Here is a 22,058-nt window from a genome sequence, read left to right as displayed (position 1 = left end):
GTGATGTCTGGTGTGTGCTGTGTCCGTTGTTGTCTTGTACTTACAGCACCTGCACATGGGTTCCTGGTTGTGTTGTCTGTGGCAGGTGAGTGATGAGTTGGTTCCATTTGACTGCCACTGCCATAGCTGTTTTTGTATCCCCTGTGTTGCTTGGCCGTTGAGACTCCTGCTCCTCCGTGTCTAGGAGGAGCAGGTCGTCTTACTCTGTCCCCTAGTTCAGGGCCGACCTGAGGGCTTGCAGGGACTTTTAGGTTCCGGCGTATGAGCCCTCCTACCACCAAGGTCGGCTCATACTGACAGGAGACAGGGTCAGCGTTAGGGACGCAATAGGAGGTGACCTGCTCCCTAACTCTGTGGTCCCGGCCAAGGGGTAACCCTACCATCTCCAGGCACCGCACGGCTGGGGGTTTCCCCCACCACCAGCCGTGACACATTGTGTGTGTTGTGAATTACTGATTGGTTGGATTTCAAAACCCTGTGGGCAGTACTATGTTTGGTTTTTATCAATAAAAGAGGCTGTACTTGAAGTACAGTCAGATCACTGCTTGACCCTCAAGACGGAGCCTTGTCTCGTTATTGGGGGGATTCCCTGTATGCTGTTGGAGACTGATTGCCAGGAGTGTAAGCTGACTGTACGCTTTTCCTGTTCGTCTGCCGACAGCTAGTTGCGAGGTTCCAGTTTGGAGTGCTATTTTGTATCCAGTTCGGGAGGTTGGTGTTCTGCAGTAGTTGTGCCTGTCTCTCGGAAAGGGGCATATCGCCTAAACGGATTTTAACCCCTTGTCTGCTGGAACGTGCCGTTACATTGGTGGCAGCGGTGGGATCGTTCCTACAGCCAGAAGGACAGCTACAGGAGACACCATTTCTGTGGATTCTACAATTTCAGGGCAACGCATGTCCCAGTACAGCGACCCTAAAAGCACCAGGATGGAACCAGCAGTGTTATACGAGGAGGAGGACCTGGATGGCCGGGATGCATTAAGGAAAGGCATCTGGTACCAGGCCCTGGATAATGTACAATACCAGCGAGGTGAGAGTCTCCCCAGTGAAGAGCAGCGGTTGCAGAAGCAAGTGGCCCTGCGGATGCCCTTCCTGGGAGAGCAGCCCCTGGAGGAATGGGTGAAGGAACTAGAGCACCGGGTATGGCAGGAGCTATGGCTGGACGATGCCTACCAGGCGCTTTGGTGGTATGTGGCACAGTTTATACCCTGGACAGCTGAGCATGACAAGCCAGAGGGAGAGGAGTTTGATGGTCCTGGCTTGTTATGGGAGTCCTTTGCAGAGCCTGACTTCGGGAGCCCTGCACAGTCCAGACTTCAGGACATTTTCTATGAGAGGGAGGCTAGGCAGAATTGGGATGACCCCCATGAGGTAGAGCAAGACCTGGCTCACCTAGCAACCCTGGAGTGGGAACTGGAGCAGGACTACCGAGATCTCTTCCACTCCATTGGGAAGGCTCAGCAGGACAGCAAGAAGTCAGACCCAGGTCCAGAGCCCTTCAGCTGGGAGGATATTGTTGTTGTTTACTGGGAAGAACCCCAGGTGTCCGGTGGAGATGGGACCGAGGTCTCCACCGGTCCTGCAGGGAATTGGGAGCCTAGTCTCCATTCCCCAGCGGCAGGCTGAGTTACAGGGGGCAGAGGTAGTCGGTCCTGCCCCCCAGCAGCAGCATGATTTTTTGGGAATTGGGAGCCTAGTCTCCATTCCCCAGCGGCAGGCGGAGTTACAGGGGGCAGAGACAGTCGGTCCTTTCCCCAGCAGCAGGACACTGTATTGGGAGCGGAGGCGGTCGGTCGCCCTCCCCAGCGGCTGGAAGTATGTATGGGAGAGGAGCTCGTTACCCCCTCTCCCCAGCGGCAGCTTAACGCACCAGGGGGAGACAGTAAGCCCCACAACTGTGCAGATGGGACCGTGGTCTCTGCACTTACAGCACAGGGGGTAGGGACAGTCGGTCCTGTCCCCCAGCAACAGGGCTGTTTAGCCAAAGGGGAGACAGTCGGTTTCCCCCTCCAACAACCAGACTCCAACCAGGCTTCTTCCGTGGTAACGCTGGCACCAGGGCAGAGTCCCGCTGATCCCTGCCCACAAAGCAACCTCCACTCCAAGCCAGGGAGCAACTCAGAGACCGGGAGTACCAGCTACAAATATAATCTTGGTGGATTCACTGGACAGAGACAGGCTACGAAATTCAGCAGGTCCAGTATTGGGTTGTGGGTGGCCTGCCAGACTAACTCAGGTACCGACCGGCGTGAGGTCAGGCATCTGGTTAGTCTTCCCTGGGGGGGGGGGGAGATGTGTGGCGAAACCAACCTCGCCACTGGGTTTTGGAGGGGGCTGTTTAAAAGCCTCTTGCCTCAGGATTATGGCCCATAGTAACTTTTAAACCCCTGAACCTATTCCAGGGAATTTTGGATAGGTTTGTCCCCCAAGTTATACTGTTTAAATTGATGTAAGTTATATGTATGGACAATGTAACCTCACAAAGTTGTAACAACTTATAATAAGTGTAACTTGTCAGCTTGGGAGGAATATGCTGGGTGTGGTTCTATTGTCCCATTGTCCCATTGTGTGTTTAAATGGTGATGTCTGTCCTGTTGTCTCCACATGTGTATTAGCGATCTCCCTTTGTCCTGAGAGATAATTGGATTGTCTTCGGTCGTCTCCCAGGCAGAGAGGAGGAAACCATGATGCATTGTGGGGATATGTTGTATCTGTCCTGTGTCGCAGTCTCCCTTCTGGTCCTCTAGGGGGCGGGAACGATTGGTTGCTGTATTTACATTGTGTGTGTTGTGAGTTACTGATTGGTTGGATTTCAAAACCCTGTGGGCAGTACTATGTTTGGTTTTTATCAATAAAAGAGGCTGTACTTGAAGTAAAGTCAGAGCACTGCTTGACCCTCAACACGGAGCCTTGTCTCGTTATTGGGGGGATTCCCTGTATGCTGTTGGAGACTGATTGCCAGGAGTGTAAGCTGACTGTACGCTTTTCCTGTTCGTCTGCTGACAGCTAGTTGCGAGGTTCCAGTTTGGAGTGCTATTTTGTATCCAGTTCGGGAGGTTGGTGTTCTGCAGTAGCTGTGCCTGTCTCTCGGAAAGGGGCATATCGCCTAAACGGATTTTAACCCCTTGTCTGCTGGAACGTGCCGTTACAACTGCCAATCAGGGTTTGCCAGCACCTCAGGGATTCTAGGGGCTCTACAGGCCCGTCTGTGCGGTGGCTGCGACGGGGTAACTACTGCACGTGCCACCGTACCAGCTTCAACTGCCCTTCTGGTGCTCGCTACTTCACCATGTTCTACGGCAGTGCTGGTACTAGGTCCAGGAAGGGCTGGGCTGCTGGTGTATGCCTCACCACGTAATCCGACAGCACCAGCCCCACTCTGCTGCTCTTGAAGCGGATCCTGCGCAACCTGTGGTCTAGCGACACGGGGCCGGGTACGCCTGGTGGTATCAGGGACCTCAGCCTCCTCGTCCGAACTTTGGGTCAGAGAGCCACTGCTTTCTACAGGTTCGTATTCTGACCCGCTAGATTCATCAGATGAGGGTTCCCATTCCTCATCCGACTGGGTCAGAAGCCTGTAGGCCTCTTCAGAGGAATACCCCCTGTTTGACATTTGGGCTACTAAATTTAGGGGTATTCCCTGAGACTTCCCAAGAAAAAAAGCAAGCCTGTCTTACAAAGGGGAGGCTAGCGAAGTACCGGAGGCCGCTGCGGTTGATAAAAAATATCAAAACTGATTTTTTTATCGCCGCAGCGCGTGTAAAGTGATTGTGCAGTGATAAAAAAAAAAAAAATGTTTGTCACTGCGGCGGGGCGGGCGTGGGTGAACGCATGTGTGGGAGACCGATCAGGCCTGATCGGGCAAACACTGCGTTTTGGGTGGAGGGCGAGCTAAGGTGACACTAATACTATTATAGATCTGACTGTGATCAGTTTTGATCACTTACAGATACTATAAAAGTACAAATGCTGATTAGCGATACGCTAATCAGCGAATAACGGACTGCGTTGCGGTGGGCTGGGCGCTAACTGATCGCTAACTACCTAACCAAGGGACCTAAACTATACCTAAAACCTAACAGTCAATACCAGTGAAAAAAAAAAAGTGACAGTTTACGCTGATCACTTTTTTCCTTTCACTAGTGATTGACAGGGGCGATCAAAGGGTTAATTGGGGTTCAGGGGGGTGATCTGGGGCTAGTATGTGGTGTTTGGTGTACTCACTGTGAAGCCTGCTCCTCTGCTGGATCCAACCGACGAAAAGGACCAGCAGAGGAGCAGGCAGCCATATAACACCTTATATTTACTAATATGATGTGTTAGCTGGCTTATCTGGGTTATCATTGGCTGGCAGGCTGGTGACGTGACCCTCCTCAAACTTTTGCCGACCCGCGATGCGCATGCGCGGGCCGGCTAATCGCGTCATCTCGCGTCTCGCGAGATGACGCGTATTTGCATGACTCTGCACAGCGCTGCCGCCTCCAGACCACGAATCTGCGTTAGGCAGTCCGGAGGCGGTTAAAGGGATTCTGTCACCACCTATAAGCCCTAATGCTCATGTCCAGGGCAGCTTTCTGATTTCTAAGGTGGCCTTATAAAAGCTATTTGTGGCTTTATTCTGCGGAAAAACAGGTTTTACTAACCTGTCAATCATTGAATTAAGGTGCCCAAGCAGGGGAGGTCTGTGGATGCATGGTGCCCGGCCGCACGCATCGCCGTTCGTGCCCAGCGCCGCCTTCTACTCCTCAGTGACGCCTCTCCGTCCCTCCCCCTCCTCCTGCTTTGAGATCCCGCGCGTGTGCAGAAGCTCAGCCTAATGCGCCGTTGCGGACTGCTGGCATCGGCTTCTTCCTGCACTGTGCGCACGCGCCGAGAAGGGGACACTGCTACAGGTTGCCGGAAAGGTTTAGTGCGAGTAAACCTTTCCGGGATATATTGTTTCACATGCGGGCGTCAGGGAGCCGCTATCTAATAGCGGGAGACTCCCTGAACCTCCGGGAGACTTGAGATCCCTGTGTTGAGCACTAGATTAAGATCCCAAGGATCCAACAGAGGACGGAAAGGAGGGGCAGCATGCGCCACCCCCTGCAGAAACGTCCTAACCGCCGACAGTGAAGCTAAATTCTGACACTTGCCCTTTGAGGGAGCTGAGAGCCAGCCCCAAGTCCATGCCCGACTGCAGCAAAGCCAAGAGTCGCGGCAAAGAGAACCGAACGGGAGGCAGCTGATGCCACTCGCACCAACTAAAGTAGGACTTCCGGGTCCGGTGGTAGATTCTGGAAGACGACAGCTTCCTGGCCCGAATCATGGTCTGGACCACCTCATCCGAAAAACCACGAGCCTTCAGTACGGCAGCTTCAACAGCCATGCCAATAAATGTAGCGACCCTAAATTCGGATGGAAGACAGCAGGTCCCCTCGAAGAGGAAGACGCCAAGGTTTGTCAGCGAGAAGGGCGACTAGGGGCGCGTCCAACACCCGACACAGCCGACCTGGGGCCACGAGAATGACGGGCAGTCCCTCGGACCTGATCTTCCGGAGGAGATGCGGACTAAGAGGAAGAGGCGGGAACGCGTAAGGAAACGTGAACCGACTCCACGGAATCTGAACCAGTTTCTAGTAAGGGGGCGGACGGTTAGCAGATAAGGGTATGAGGGGCTGGCCTCCAGCTTGTACACGGAATTAATGTAGTCATACATCGCTGGCATGTGTGCGCGTTACATTAACCATTTCATTGTGATTGGCAGAGTTCTGCCGCAGTGTGATGTGTATGAAGATGATCGGTCACTTTATGTGGAGCGCATTAGACAGAGAAGATGCTGAGCTTGGACCAAAGCATAGCCGTTTGTGTTGAGTCCCTTCTCTCCCCACCCCCCGATCTCTGCAAATGTGGAACATCAGGCGAAAGGAGACTGGTATTTATTTACAGGTTTAAAGGGAAATACTCCAACAAAATATACTTTAATGGCGCAGTAAACACACATACACAGATGGTGCAGTATACTTATATACATTGTTTGGATGGTCTACATGTATACATAGAAGGGGTGGTGCACATCCATCAGTGGTGCAGTGCACATCCATCAGTGGTGCAGTGCACATCCATCAGTGGTGCAGTGCACATCCATCAGTGGTGCAGTGCACATCCATCAGTGGTGCAGTGCACATACTGTATATACACACATTGATGGTGCAGAATACAGACATACTGTACATAAAAGGGCGGTATGCAGGTATACATATATACATCCCTCCGATATCTCAGCTGCTCACGACGAGAACAATCATTTCATACAATAAAAAAATATATCTAAAACTGTGATCTGAAAGTGATTCTTTAAGGTAAGTCAAGAAACTTCGAAACAGATTTGACTGGCGTTGGGGCGATGATGTCATCAGTCATCCTGAATGCCGCATTTCAAGTTTGCTGGAACTGCGATATCTAGAGAGAAGAGACGGGTCTTCCATTAGGTCTTACACTCATGGTGCCAAAATGTGTCCCGTAATCATTGCTACATGACTCCATAGAGCCAGGGAATGGCTGCTGATGGGAGAGTTAGTAGTGACATCTGGTGGTCACCGTGTGTACTGCAGACAGGCTGTCAGACATAGCAGTATCTGGTGGTCACACTGGAGTGCTGCGGACAGTGTAGGCGTAATGGTGTCTTGGCTGCCCCTGGTGGTTAGCCTTAGTACTGCAGACAGCAATTGTGAGTTATAGTGGCATCTTGTGGTCACCTAGTGTACTACAGGCACAGATACCAAATCCGGTTATGTGCATGAGACCTTATAGTGTGAGTTATAGTGGCACCTGATGGCCGCCCTGTATACTGCAGACAGTATTTGTGAGTTATAGAGATATCTTGTGGTCACCCTGTATACTGCAGACAGTATTGGAGCAATTGTGTAAGTTATAGTGACATCCTGTGGTCACCCTGTGTACTGCAGGCAGTATGGAAGTAATTGTATAAGTCATAGTGACATCTTGTGGTAACCCTGTGTACTGCAGATAGTATTGGAACAATTGTATAAGTTATAGTGACATCTTGTGGTCACCCTGTGTACTGCAGACAGCATGGTAGTAATTCTGTGAGTCATAGTGACATCCTGTGGTCACCCTGTGTACTGCAGACAGCATGGTAGTAATTCTGTGAGTCATAGTGACATCCTGTGGTTACCCTGTGTACTGCAGACAGCATGGGAGTAATTCTGTGAGTCATAGTGACATCCTGTGGTCACCCTATGTACTGCAGGCAGCATGGTAGTAATTCTGTGAGTCATAGTGACATCCTGTGGTCACTCTTTATACTCCACCTAGAAGCATTGTTTCTAGTGAGCATATCTTTCACATGCAGCATACTGTAGAGTACTATATGGCAGTGCAGAAGACACACAGGTGACAGAGATAAGCAGATAACAGACATGTCTGGTAACGCTTATGTCTTGGGAGAAGATATCATCTGCAGACATTGAGGGGCCGTCAGACATGTGTCCTATGCTGTGACAGTGCTGGTGCATGTGGTGGAGAGAGGTCCTCACCGATCTGCTTAGGCTTTGGCAGGTTCAGATTATTCATGATGTTCACAAACTCTGCTTCACTCTTGGTCAGTCGAGGGTTCAGTCGCTTCTCCTCCTCCACGGTGGTCACAGTCTGACCTGCAGCGGCAGAGAAGGATCAGATACTGGAGCAGCTGAAGGAGACAGCAGGGGCCACGCAGAAGCCTGGGCGACCCTGTGACTACACGACAGCTCTATAAATGGCATCCAACGGGTGGCCGGACTTACCCATGTAATCATGCGCGGGGTACAGGGTGCAGCTGTCAGGCAGGGTGAAGATCTTGCTGTGGACGGAATGATACAGGGTGCTGGGGCAGCCTGCAAATAAATCAGATAAGTGTGGAACCTGGACATAATAAGTGGCTGATCAGCACCGCGGGGGGCGGGGGCAGCGTGGAAGCACCGCGGGGGCGGGGCAGCGTGGAAGCACCGCGGGCAGCGGAGAAGCACCGCAAGGCGGCGGGGCAGCGGAGAAGCACCGCAAGGCGGCGGGGCAGCGGAGAAGCACCACGAGGGGCGGGGCAGCAACACGGGCGGCGGAGAAGCACCGCAAGGCGGCGGAGAAGCACCGCAAGGCGGCGGGGAAGCACCGCAAGGCGGCGGGGCAGCGGAGAAGCACCGCAAGGCGGCGGGGCAGCGGAGAAGCACCGCAAGGCGGCGGGGCAGCGGAGAAGCACCACGAGGGGCGTGGCAGCAACACGGGCGGCGGAGAAGCACCGCGGGGGGCGGGGCGGCGGAGAAGCACCGCGGGGGGCGGGGCGGCGGAGAAGCACCGCGGGGGGCGGGGCGGCGGAGAAGCACAGCGGGGGGCGGGGCGGCGGAGAAGCACAGCGGGGGGCGGGGCGGCGGAGAAGCACAGCGGGGGGCGGGGCGGCGGAGAAGCACAGCGGGGGGCGGGGCGGCGGAGAAGCACCGCGGGGGGCGGGGCGGCGGAGAAGCACCGCGGGGGGCGGGGCGGCGGAGAAGCACAGCGGGCGGCGGGGCGGCGGAGAAGCACAGCGGGCGGCGGGGCGGCGGAGAAGCACAGCGGGCGGCGGGGCGGCGGAGAAGCACCGCGGGAGGCGGGGCGGCGGAGGAGCACCGCGGAGGGCGGGGCGGCGGAGGAGCACCGCGGGCGGCGGGGCGGCGGAGGAGCACCGCGGGCGGCGGAGGAGCACCGCGGGCGGCGGGGCGGCGGAGGAGCACCGCGGGCGGCGGGGCGGCGGAGGAGCACCGCGGGCGGCGGGGCGGCGGAGGAGCACCGCGGGCGGCGGGGCGGCGGAGGAGCACCGCGGGCGGCGGGGCGGCGGAGGAGCACCGCGGGCGGCGGGGCAGCGGAGAAGCACCGCGGGAGGCGGGGCAGCGGAGAAGCACCGCGGGCGGCGGGGCAGGACCTACCCTGCTGGAAGTCAGTGCGCCCACAGCCTCTGATGAGAAGGGCATCGCCGGTGAAGGCCATGCTTTTATCATTCAGCACGTACGTCAGGCAGCCGTCTGTGTGTCCTGGGGTGGACCGCGCCTCCAGAGACTGCAGAGGAAAAACACAGAGTCATCACCTCTGCAGAGATGGAATGGGAGGTTGCATAAATATTAACACCCTACAAAACCAGATCGGGCAAATGAAAGGGCTTCTTAAATGTGCTGATTGACCGGGGACTGGATGACCTAATGACCTCACATGGATGGTCTATCCTAAGGATGACGTGTTGGAGAATCCCTTCAAAAGGAAAGCTGCCACGTCTATGGATTTACAGTCAATGTTTTATTCTCTGTTCACGTCCAAAGTGAAATTCTGCAGATTTCCTGTTACCTGAGAGCAATGCATTGTGGGAGATGAGATGACGGCGACACTGCTACCGAAAAGCAGAGGTCAAGAGTTCAAATCGTAGCTAGGAGAATTTATTCACTTTAACTTTGGTTGTGAACAGAGAAGAACATTAATTTGACATCAGCAGAAAATAAGAATCACAGATAATAATAAAAAATATATATAAATAATCATGGATCTAAATTTCAGGACCATAGAGAAGAAGACGTGTCCCCCGACCCCCAATAAAACAAGATGGCGAATTCCGATTAATTGAACATTTCTAGCATCCAATCAGAATGCAGGAAGATACAAAACGTCAGGTCATGACCCCGTATCTGCTCTAGTCCTGGTGTCCCGCACTTACATATTTGCCAAATTTAATGGTGTCTCCCTCCTGTATGTGGATGTCTGCCAGGGCCCCACTGTCCTTAGAGATGACGCTCTTACACCCGGGCACCAACCTCTTCAGCACCCCCGTCCCAGTAATATGATCCGCATGGCAGTGAGTGTTAGCTGGAGGGCGAGACAAAAGAGTGCGAGGAGTCAAGATAAGAGGCAGTATTATAGTAGTTATATTCTTGTACATAGGAGCAGTATTATAGTAGTTATATTCTTGTACATAGGAGGCAGTATTATAGTAGTTATATTCTTGTACATAGGAGGCAGTATTATAGTAGTTATATTCTTGTACATAGGAGCAGTATTATAGCAGTTATATCCTTGTACATAGGGGCAGTATTATAGTAGTTATATTCTTGTACATAGGAGGCAGTATTATAGTAGTTATATTCTTGTACATAGGAGGCAGTATTATAGTAGTTATATTCTTGTACATAGGGGCAGTATTATAGTAGTTATATTCTTGTACATAGGAGCAGTATTATAGCAGTTATATCCTTGTACATAGGGGCAGTATTATAGTAGTTATATTCTTGTACATAGGAGGCAGTATTATAGTAGTTATATTCTTGTACATAGGAGCAGTATTATAGTAGTTATATTCTTGTACATAGGAGGCAGTATTATAGTAGTTATATTCTTGTACATAGGGGCAGTATTATAGTAGTTATATTCTTGTACATAGGAGCAGTATTATAGTAGTTATATTCCTGTACATAGGAGCAGTATTATAGTAGTTATAGTCTTGTACATAGGAGCAGTATTATAGTAGTTGTATTCTTGTACATATGAGCAGTATTATAGTAGTTATATTCTTGTACATAGGAGCAGTATTATAGTAGTTATAATCTTGTACATAGGAGCAGTATTACAGTAGTTATATTCTTGTACATAGAGAGCAGTATTATAGTAGTTATATTCTTGTACATAGGAGGCAGTATTATAGTAGTTATATTCTTGTACATAGGAGCAGTATTATAGTAGTTATATTATTGTACATAGGAGGCAGTATTATAGTAGTTATATTCTTGTACATAGGAGGCAGTATTATAGTAGTTATATTCTTGTACATAGGAGCAGTATTATAGTAGTTATATTCTTGTACATAGGAGCAGTATTATAGTAGTTATATTCTTGTACATAGGAGCAGTATTATAGTAGTTATATTCTTGTAAATAGGAGCAGTATTATAGTAGTTATATTCCTGTACATAGGAGCAGTATTATAGTAGTTATATTCTTGTACATAGGAGCAGTATTATAGTAGTTATATTCTTGTATATAGGAGCAGTGTTATAGTAGTTATATTCTTGTACATAGGAGCAGTATTATAGTAGTTATATTCTTGTACATAGGAGGCAGTATTATAGTAGTTATATTCTTGTACATAGGAGCAGTATTATAGTAGTTATATTCTTGCACATAGGAGCAGTATTATAGTAGTTATATTCTTGTACATAGGAGCAGTATTATAGTAGTAATATTCTTGTACATAGGAGCAGTATTATAGTAGTTATATTGAGGCAGTATTATAGTAGTTATATTCTTGTACATAGCAGGCAGTATTATAGTAGTTATATTCTTGTACATAGGAGCAGTATTATAGTAGTTATATTCTTGTACATAGGAGCAGTATTATAGTAGTTATATTCTTGTACATAGGAGCAGTATTATAGTAGTTATATTCTTGTAAATAGGAGCAGTATTATAGTAGTTATATTCTTGTACATAGAGAGCAGTATTATACTAGTTATATTCTTGTACATAGGGGCAGTATTATAGTAGTTATATTCCTGTACATAGGAGCAGTATTATAGTAGTTATATTCTTGTACATAGGAGCAGTATTATAGTAGTTATATTCTTGTACATAGGAGCAGTATTATAGTAGTTATATTACATCCTATGTCTCTATGACACACGTCGTCTGTCGCCCTCGCCTTATAGTAGTTACATTCTTATCTTCTTCTGGAATATTCTGTGATAATGATGCAGGTAAATAAAAGGTAAAGGCAAAGTTCACTTCTTTTATGAAGTCTTTAAGTTATTCTGAAGAATTTACAGCGTAGATCTTGAGACGGCTTCATGTCTATCTATAACACTCTACATACTGGTGCGTCCGGTTATACGGGGCCATATACCGGAGCTGATTACAGGCACGTAGTCATTCGGGTATTACTGAACTGCAGATCTTCCTGGATCTGCTGGGGGCTGAGGGGTTAATTCAGGCTTTATAGACGCTCGTAATGTTCCGCTTCATTGCTGTGAATCGCTCCGAATCTTACACTTTGAACCATGTGAAGCTGTAGCGGACAAGCCGAGGATCTGATCTTCCTTATGTGACGAAGGGGTAATTATCCCAGACCTGACGTCCATGATTTCGGTGTTTGTTCCGCAGACAATAGCAGCTACATGTGTCCTCCAGACCTCACCTACCTGAAGTGCTGAGACCCTCCAGAGACATTTACATACAGAGGGGTGACTTTACGGTTAGTGTCCCCTTTAAGATGGATGACAGGTTTGCTACAACTGTATCAGTCTAGACATATCCTTGCCTACAGTGATACATTGTAACAAATGCTCAGCCCGTGCATATATGATATGATCAAGACATGATGTCCCCGTCCATGAATGTATGCATTCACTGACAGAAAGCAGAGATTTTGACATAGGTAGGAACTAAAACACAAAGAAGATTAGAAAGCTGCAGACGTGGTATGGACAGGACCCCGCGCACCTGCAAAGATCATCTTCAGGCCCAGATCTTTCACCAGCTTTGCATCGCGATTCGCCGTCTCCAGCACGGGGTCGATCAGAACGGCCTCTTTGGTGTCTGCATCAGCAAGCAGGTAGGTGTACGTGCAGCTGACCGGCTCAAACAGCTGCAAGAAATGCAGAAAAGTCAAACCCCAAGAATCTGCAGTGCTACAGACCGTAAGTGATAGAGCGCCAGGGCGAGCGCAGGACAGACGAGAGCCGGGCGCCGAGGTCCACTCCACCAGTGTCCTGAACACAGACCCGCAGCGCACATGTATGCAGGGAGACACCTGTATGGTTACCTGTGGACAGGACCTGGCGCTCAGCAGGGGGTTCGTCACTATTACACCACATATTACACAGTATGGCGGCTCGGCAGTTACCATTGTTTATAGTGATTGTCAAGTCTTACACTGTACTCGGCTGCGTCCCCAGAATATCTGCGGTGCTCCCCCATAAATACTCGGCTGCAGCCCCAGAATATCTGCGGTGCTCCCCCATAAATACTCGGCTGCAGCCCCAGAATATCTGCGGTGCTCCCCCATAAATACTCGGCTGCGTCCCCAGAATATCTGCAGTGCTCCCCCATAAATACTCGGCTGCGTCCCCAGAATATCTGCGGTGCTCCCCCATAAATACTCGGCTGCGTCCCCAGAATATCTGCGGTGCTCCCCCATAAATACTCGGCTGCGTCCCCAGAATATCTGCGGTGCTCCCCCATAAATACTCGGCTGCGTCCCCAGAATATCTGCAGTGCTCCCCCAAAAATACTCGGCTGCGTCCCCAGAATATCTGCGGTGCTCCCCCATAAATACTCGGCTGCGTCCCCAGAATATCTGCGGTGCTCCGCCATAAATACTCGGCTGCGTCCCCAGAATATCTGCGGTGCTCCCCCATAAATACTCGGCTGCGTCCCCAGAATATCTGCGGTGCTCCCCCATAAATACTCGGCTGCGTCCCCAGAATATCTGCGGTGCTCCCCCATAAATACTCGGCTGCGTCCCCAGAATATCTGCGGTACTCCCCCATAAATACTCGGCTGCGTCCCCAGAATATCTGCGGTGCTCCCCCATAAATACTCGGCTGCAGCCCTAGAATATCTGCGGTGCTCCCCCATAAATACTCGGCTGCAGCTCTAGAATATCTGCGGTGCTCCCCCATAAATACTCGGCTGCAGCTCTAGAATATCTGCGGTGCTCCCCCATAAATACTCGGCTGCAGCTCTAGAATATCTGCTGTACTCCCCCATAAATACTCGGCTGCAGCCCTAGAATATCTGCAGTGCTCCCCCATAAATACTCAGCTGCAGCCCTAGAATATCTGCGGTGCTCCCCCATAAATACTCAGCTGCGTCCCCAGAATATCTGCGGTGCTCCCCCATAAATACTCGGCTGCGTCCCCAGAATATCTGCGGTGCTCCCCCATAAATACTCGGCTGCGTCCCCAGAATATCTGCGGTACTCCCCCATAAATACTCGGCTGCGTCCCCAGAATATCTGCGGTACTCCCCCATAAATACTCGGCTGCGTCCCCAGAATATCTGCGGTGCTCCCCCATAAATACTCGGCTGCAGCCCTAGAATATCTGCGGTGCTCCCCCATAAATACTCGGCTGCAGCTCTAGAATATCTGCGGTGCTCCCCCATAAATACTCGGCTGCAGCTCTAGAATATCTGCGGTGCTCCCCCATAAATACTCGGCTGCAGCCCTAGAATATCTGCAGTGCTCCCCCATAAATACTCAGCTGCAGCCCTAGAATATCTGCGGTGCTCCCCCATAAATACTCAGCTGCAGCCCTAGAATATCTGCGGTGCTCCCCCATAAATACTCAGCAGCGGCCCCAGAATATCTGCGGTACTCCCCCATAAATACTCGGCTGCAGCCCTAGAATATCTGCGGTGCTCCCCCATAAATACTCGGCTGCGTCCACGATTGTGAGGGTCTACAAGGTTCTTCACTATCCTGGACCAGACCCCACCTAATGTCCCGTACAGGAGACATAGGGGCTGTCACCCAACTTTCCAGAACCCCTGGAAGCCACATCTTCCTGTAGCGCAGGAATGCAGAAGCCGCTGGGACTGTCAGGAGCCTGGGAAAGCTGAGTGAGTATAGGAAAGCAGAGCGAAGACAGCCCAGCCTGCAGGGGGTTAATGCGCGCGCCCACCTACCTGCCTGAAGACGAGGCCTCTGGCGGCTGCCATGGCGCTGTAGGTGCGGATGGCTCTGAACACGTCCCTGCCAACAAATGTCAACATTTCCTGATCTGCCAGAAGCTACAATGTAACCGGTCAGGGAATCCTCTGTACAAAGTATCCAGAGAACCACGCCCACCCCGGGCTCCACCAATCACAGGGGCAGCTGAGGGGGCGTGGTTAGCTACTGTTAACTGCTTCATGCCCGCAGCTGTGCTGGGTGGTCACGTACTCAGTCACTTGTCATTTCCAGCTCAGCACAATATAGATAGAAAATTAAGCCTCAGGCTCCTGCACACGGACGTATTTTCTTTTCATGTCCGTTCAGTTTTTTTTTGCGGACTGTATGAGGAACCATTCACAAAAAAAATGAAATTACTCCGTGTGCATTCCATTTCCGTATGTCCGTATTTCCATTCTGCAAAGAAATAGACCATGTCCTATTATTGTCTGCATTACGGACAAGGATAGGACTGTTCTATCAGGGGCCAGCTGCTCCGTTCCGCAAAATACGGAATGCACACGGAGGTCATCCGTATTTTTGCGGATCCGTTTTTTGTACATACACTCGTGTGCATGAGCCCCCATGCAGACGTCCGTAGAACATGGTCCGTGAGATACCAGACTGGCATCAGTCCAGGAGTGCGGCGTCATTTATTGCTATGACGCCGTGCGCTTCGTGCCGCCGCTGCTGTACAGTAATACACACGTAAAACCCCTTAGGCCCCTTGCAGACGAGCGTGCCAGATTCAGTCCGGATACGGTGCAGGCAGGTTCAGGGAAACCCGCACGAGTTTGTGCGCAATTTGTCTGCGATTATGTTGCGTTGTTCAGTTTTTTTCCACGCGAGTGCAAAGCGTTTTTATGCGTTTTGAACGCGCGTGATAAAAAACTGAATGTGGTACCCAGACCCGATTCCGGACTTCTTCACTGAAGTTCGAGCCTGTAGATTTTATTATTTTCCCTTATATCATGGTTATAATGGAATATAATAGCATTCTGAATACAGAATACTAAGTGTAATGTCCATTGAGGGTTAAAAAAATTATTTAAAAAAGTCTCACCTCATCCACTTAATCGCGCAGCCGTTATCGTCTTCTTTCTTCTTCTTGCAGGACCTGCAAAAGGACCTGCGCTGACGTCATAGCGCTCACCGCGTCTTTATATGGAGTTGTGTGAGGGCTTGATTTTTGGGGGACGACTTGTATTTTTCATTGGTATAATTTTGGAGTAAATGGTGCTTTTTGATCGCTTGTTATTAAGTTTTTTCTGTGGCAACTAATAAATTAGCAATTCTGTCTTTTTTTTTTTCCTTTTTTTTTACGGCGTTCACCGTAGGGGATAATTTACGTGATATTTATGTAGTCCGGGTCGTTACGGACGTGGCAATACCAAACATATGGGGAAGATTTTTTTTTTTGCTATTTTTTTCATTGAAAAGCGTACTTTCAATGCAAAAAAAGGCGTGTTTTTAATGGGATTTTTTTTTATAAATGAGTTTTTTTTTAACTTCTTTTACCACTTAATAGTCCCACAAGGGGACTATAACAGACAGCTTTTAAAATGCAATGCACTATCCCTATATGCTATTCTGACATTGACCAGAGGCGCAGCCTGCTGGAAATCACTCAAGGCTGGTCTGGGGCCTACATCAGACCCCAGGCAGCCTTCACAACATCGGCTCCCCGCGATCGCATTTGTGGAGTGCCGATGGGAGACAGAGGGAGTCCGCTCCCTCTGTCAGCACTGTACATGCGGCTGGCGCCATTGCCCGCGGCATGTAAAGTGTTAAACAGCCCGGATCGGCACTCCTGCTGGTCCGGGCTGTGAGAGCCGGGTCCCCGCTCCCCGCTGCAAAGGGGACCCGTGTAGCGCTTACACTGGACCGCCGTAAAAAAGCGGCGACCCAGCCTAAGGCCCCTTAGTGACTGCAGTAAAAAAGCGTATGGGTGGTCACTAAGGGGTTAAACAGTCCTCCTCATCATGCTGTTCACATTCTGACATCATGAGACCAAGACGACACCTAACAATTGATCGCCAGTACATTGCCAGTGCAAGGCTTCAAGCAGGATGTTCTCAGACAGAAGTGGCCACTGAGCTTAGATTGTCACAGAGTCTCATCAGCAGGTTGTATCAGAGATACAGAGACGGGAAGAGTCACAAAAAGGCAGAGAAGTGGACGTCCTTTGGCCAAATCCCACACCGATGACATCTTCATTGTGAACAATGCCCTGAGGAACCAGATGATGAATGCCACACAACTCCAGGCACATTTAAGGGAGGTGAGAAGCACCTATGCGTCACGTCAGACCATTCAAAACCGTTTACATCAGTGTGGTCTGCGTGCTAGGCGACTTTCAAGGCTACCTGACCACACCACAAGGCACAGGCGTCATCGTCTTGTATGGCCCAGGGAGCATCTACGCTGGACGAGGGACCATTGGCCTCAGTGCTGTTCACTGATAAAAGTCGATTCACGCTGAGCAGAAATGATGGCCACCAACAATGTTGGAAACGTCAAGGAGAGCGCTCTGCATCAGCCACTGGTGTCACCAGACGAGCCTGTGGTGGTGGTGGTGTTACAGTGTGGGCAGGTGTGTCCAGTCAATACAGGACTGCCCTACACTTTGTGAATGGTCCAGTGACAAGCCCAGACTACTTGAAGAACATTATTACTCCAGTCATTGTGCCTCTGCAGGAACAACACAGGTCTAATGTCATCATCATGGTGGACAATACGTCAGCTCATCGAGGTCGCATCCTTAGGGAACGACTGCTGGAGACCGGAGGACCTCAAATGGAGCGGCCTGCACTTTCTCCAGACCTGAATCCCATTAAAACCTATGGGATCAGCTGAGTCGCCGTGTAGAGGCGCGTAACTCTGTAGAAAGAAATCACAGAATAAAGTGGCCTAAATGGGAGGAAATGCTCAGAACCCCAAATACTGTAGTGTATTAATAACTGGGGCAGCAAAACCCCAACATGTGATCCGCTGCAAACGGCAATCCCCAAGCAAGTAATGCATACAATGGAGGATGCCGGCAGCGGACCACGTGTGTCACAAAAATATCCTACACAAGATGGAATAATGTGTGGATGAGACTATGAGAATAAATAAATCACTGCAAAGGTGCACTACAATATATGCAAATGAAAATACAAGGCTAAACCCTCACGCTAGATGTTACTGAGATACCTTGACGCGGTGTGCGGGCTCACAGCAGCATTGGTGCCTTCTCAAACTGCTGATCAGCGGGGGTCCCGGGTGTTGGACCCCCACCGACCACATACTGAAAACCTGAAAAACCTCTTTAATTTATGCAGTTTGCGGAAAGCACTGTACACTGCACATCTGCCGCCGTAAACCCTCCGATTTTATTGGTTGCTCCTAGATCCTTCCTTCTGTATTTACTGCTGAAGAGACAAGAGGTCAGGAAGGATTTGTAAAAAGGAAATGTCAGGAAACAAGCGGAAGTCAGAGGCGTTTATGAAAGCTCCTGGGTCCTAATGCAAAGTGTGTAACAGGGACCCCCACCTGCCTGCACCTTCTAAGTCAGCAGTGGAGGGAGTAACATCAAGACATAATTACAAATGATAATATTTATTTATTATATTTATAAATTATTTCCCACCCAAACGGAAAGGGGTTCATTCTGTTCAACCTATAAGGATCATAATCATTGTGTGCACCAATGTTTGCCATGTCCACGCATCCAGTGACAATTGTTAATTTACTTGTACAGCATGGCGCCCCCTGGAGCTCATGGTATCGCAGGATACAGAAGGGGGTCATCGTCTTCTGGCATGACCACATCTGTCTGCCTGGTACAGCTGCCCTCCCCACTGAATCGCTCTCCGCTCCCTCACCCGTCAGCCCCTCAGCTATATACCCTCACCTCCTACGGCCGCGGTCAGCAGCTCACCCCAAATGAATCGAGCATACTGAAGTCTATCTGCCCGATCCTTCTTTCCCCGACATCTGCTGTTGGGGGACAGTCTGAAGACTCTCTGAAATGGGTGGGTTTGACTGATGTGTATGGCCGCCTCACGTGTTATAACGCCACTGCACTTTTATAGGGCCCTTCAATAAAAATATAAAACCGCTCAGAGTGTGTTGTGTGGACACGTACACTGCGCCCAGTATCCTGTGGTTAACCCTTCCTCTTCCTCATGCAGAACCTTGGCCATGCACCTTACAGAGCTATCCCTCCTGGATCGGCCGAGAGAGTGTGTATATGCGAGGGAGGAATAAGCTGGCCCCGGGCTCTTCTGATGTCGCCTTATCTCTCACCAACTTGGCTGACTTTACCTAATGTGTTTGGGCACCTGAAGTATTGCAGCTTGAAGAATTGTGAATCTCGCTTCAGCATTTTGTGATGATTTAACAAATCCCCTTTATTACATGATAAAACATGGCCGGCCTGCAGCCACCACTAGGGGGAGCTCACTGCATACATTTATATATACAGCCACCACTAGGGGGAGCTCACTGCATACATTTATATATATACAGCCACCACTAGGGAGAGCTCACTGTATACATTTATATATACAGCCACCACTAGGGGGAGCTCACTGTATACATTTATATATACAGCCACCACTAGGGGGAGATCACTGCAGACTGTGTTATGGCTGAGTTCCAGCCCAGCATGCCCACCTACAACCTTCCTTTCTGACTTTTTTTGTGTTTTAGCTCACAATTCTGGATTTTTATTTCTTTAGAAAAAAAAGAATTAAAATAAAAAACTATTCCCAGATTGCAGATTACTGTAATCAGTTTCTATGTTTTACTGCCGTGCTCTGGCGTCAGAGGTGTCTTCTGTCTATGCAACATGATTCAGCAGATTCCTGGGCCCCGGGTGACTACTACGTGACACACCAAGTCACTCAGAGCAGGAATCCGAGCGCTGCTCACCACCAGCCTCCAGGAGATAAGTTTCCACCACTGAACAATGGAATGGCAGTGGCTCACGATCTGAAATCCTGGCGGGCGCTCCTTTAATCCGACATTTGATCATTCAGCAAATGCTATTGGGTCTCGTTCTTGCCGAATTGAAGGAATTTTGCAGAAATCAAAAGTAATGGGAAGTCCGGACGGGTGGGATATGCTGCAGAAAACCCGCCAGCAGTCCCAATATGCTTTGCGGTGTAATCGCACCTTTACGTTATTACATTATTTGCAGATTTCATTGTCTCCATCAAAATTAGGGACGAGCAAACTTGTGTTTTTAAGTTCGTGGTACAAGGTTCGGTTTTTTAAGAATTGCGTTATGGATTCTGCTATAACTTATGGTCCGTGGTAGCGGAATCCATAACGGAATTCTTAGATAACCCGAACCGTGCACGCCGAACTTAAAAATACAAGTTCACTCAAAACTAATCAAAATCCATGTGAAAAATTGCAACAAAATAATTCTTCGGAAGGTTTGGCGACACTTTTGTTTAACCACCTCCCGACCGCCTAACGCACCGATGCGTCCGGGAGGTGGTTGATTTATTCACCTGGACGCATCGGCGCGTCATCTCGCGAGACGCGAGATTTCCTGTGAACGCGCGCACACAGGCGCGCGCGCTCACAGGAACGGAAGGTAAGCGAGTGGATCTCCAGCCTGCCAGCGGTGATCGTTCGCTGGCAGGCTGGAGATCTGATTTTTTTAACCCCTAACAGGTATATTAGACGCTGTTTTGATAACAGCGTCTAATATACCTGCTACCTGGTCCTCTGGTGGTCCCTTTTGTTAGGATCGACCACCAGAGGACACAGGTAGCTGTGTAAAGTCGCACCAAACACCACACTACACTACGACCCCCCCCCGTCACTTATTAACCCCTTATGAACCCCTGATCACCCATGATCACCCCATATAAACTCCCTGATCAACCCCCTGTCATTGATCACCCCCCTGTCATTGATCACCCCCCTGTCATTGATCACCCCCCTGTCAGGCTCCATTCAGACGTCCGTATGATTTTTACGGATCCATGGATACATGGATCGGATCCGCAAAACACATGCGGACGTCTGAATGGAGCCTTACAGGGGGGTGATCAATGACAGAGGGGTGATCACCCATATACACTCCCTGATCACCCCCTGTCATTGATCACCCCCCTGTAAGGCTCCATTCAGACATCCGCATGTGTTTTGCGGATCCGATCCATGTATCCATGGATCCGTAAAAATCATGCGGACGTCTGAATGGAGCCTTACAGGGGGTGATCAATGACAGAGGGGTGATCACCCATATACACTCCCTGATCACCCCCTGTCATTGATCACCCCCCTGTAAGGCTCCATTCAGACATCCGCATGTGTTTTGCGGATCCGATCCATGTATCCATGGATCCGTAAAAATCATGCGGACGTCTGAATGGAGCCTTACAGGGGGGTGATCAATGACAGAGGGGTGATCACCCATATACACTCCCTGATCAGCCCCTGTAATTGATCACCCCCCTGTAAGGCTCCATTCAGACATCCGCATGTGTTTTGCGGATCCGATCCATGTATCCATGGATCCGTAAAAATCATGCGGACGTCTGAATGGAGCCTTACAGGGGGTGATCAATGACAGAGGGGTGATCACCCATATACACTCCCTGATCACCCCCTGTCATTGATCACCCCCCTGTAAGGCTCCATTCAGACATCCGCATGTGTTTTGCGGATCCGATCCATGTATCCATGGATCCGTAAAAATCATGCGGACGTCTGAATGGAGCCTTACAGGGGGTGATCAATGACAGAGGGGTGATCACCCATATACACTCCCTGATCACCCCCTGTCATTGATCACCCCCCTGTAAGGCTCCATTCAGACATCCGCATGTGTTTTGCGGATCCGATCCATGTATCCATGGATCCGTAAAAATCATGCGGACGTCTGAATGGAGCCTTACAGGGGGGTGATCAGTGACAGGGGGGTGATCACCCTGATCACCCCCTGTCATTGATCACCCCCCTGTAAGGCTCCATTCAGACGTCCGCATGTGTTTTGCGGATCCGATCCATGTATCCATGTATCCGTAAAAATCATGCGGACGTCTGAATGGAGCCTTACAGGGGGGGTGATCAGTGACAGGGGGGGGATCACCCTGATCACCCCCTGTCATTGATCACCCCCCTGTAAGGCTCCATTCAGACGTCCGCATGTGTTTTGCGGATCCGATCCATGTATCCATGGATCCGTAAAAATCATGCGAACGTCTGAATGGAACCTTACAGGGGGTGATCAATGACAGAGGGGTGATCACCCATATACACTCCCTGATCACCCCCTGTCATTGATCACCCCCCTGTAAGGCTCCATTCAGACGTCCGCATGTGTTTTGCGGATCCGATCCATGGATCCGTAAAAATCATAC

General features: G+C 50.0%; 1 protein-coding gene across 1 annotated transcript; it reads right to left on the bottom strand.

Annotated features, from left to right (window-relative positions):
• Positions 1-5,903: 5,903 nt before the first annotated feature.
• LOC122924051 (persulfide dioxygenase ETHE1, mitochondrial-like) lies at positions 5,904-14,804 on the bottom strand. The gene is made up of 7 exons (XM_044274966.1): positions 14,667-14,804; positions 12,480-12,624; positions 9,710-9,858; positions 8,934-9,063; positions 7,785-7,874; positions 7,539-7,655; positions 5,904-6,441 (listed from the first exon to the last, which is right to left on the bottom strand). The coding sequence occupies exons 1-7, from the start codon at positions 14,751-14,753 to the stop codon at positions 6,395-6,397; spliced, it is 765 nt and encodes a 254-aa protein (XP_044130901.1). The 5' UTR covers positions 14,754-14,804; the 3' UTR covers positions 5,904-6,394.
• Positions 14,805-22,058: the final 7,254 nt, after the last annotated feature.

The sequence above is a fragment of the Bufo gargarizans genome, unplaced genomic scaffold (assembly GCF_014858855.1).
Source record: "Bufo gargarizans isolate SCDJY-AF-19 unplaced genomic scaffold, ASM1485885v1 original_scaffold_2179_pilon, whole genome shotgun sequence".
Lineage (NCBI taxonomy): Eukaryota > Metazoa > Chordata > Amphibia > Anura > Bufonidae > Bufo > Bufo gargarizans.
The sequence above is the reverse complement of the archived record's forward strand: the minus strand, read 5'-3'. Positions and strand labels throughout refer to the sequence as shown.

Excerpts from the sequence above, each read along its gene's own strand:
- LOC122924051 (XM_044274966.1), bottom strand. The coding sequence starts at position 14,753 with ATGTTGACATTTGTTGGCAGGGACGTGTTCAGAGCCATCCGCACCTAC. Across the intron at positions 9,064-9,709 it reads CCATTAAATTTGGCAAATAT|TCTCTGGAGGCGCGGTCCAC; the intron begins GTAAGTGCGGGA and ends TTTCCTCTGCAG. Across the intron at positions 6,442-7,538 it reads GCCAAAGCCTAAGCAGATCG|ATATCGCAGTTCCAGCAAAC; the intron begins GTGAGGACCTCT and ends TCTTCTCTCTAG.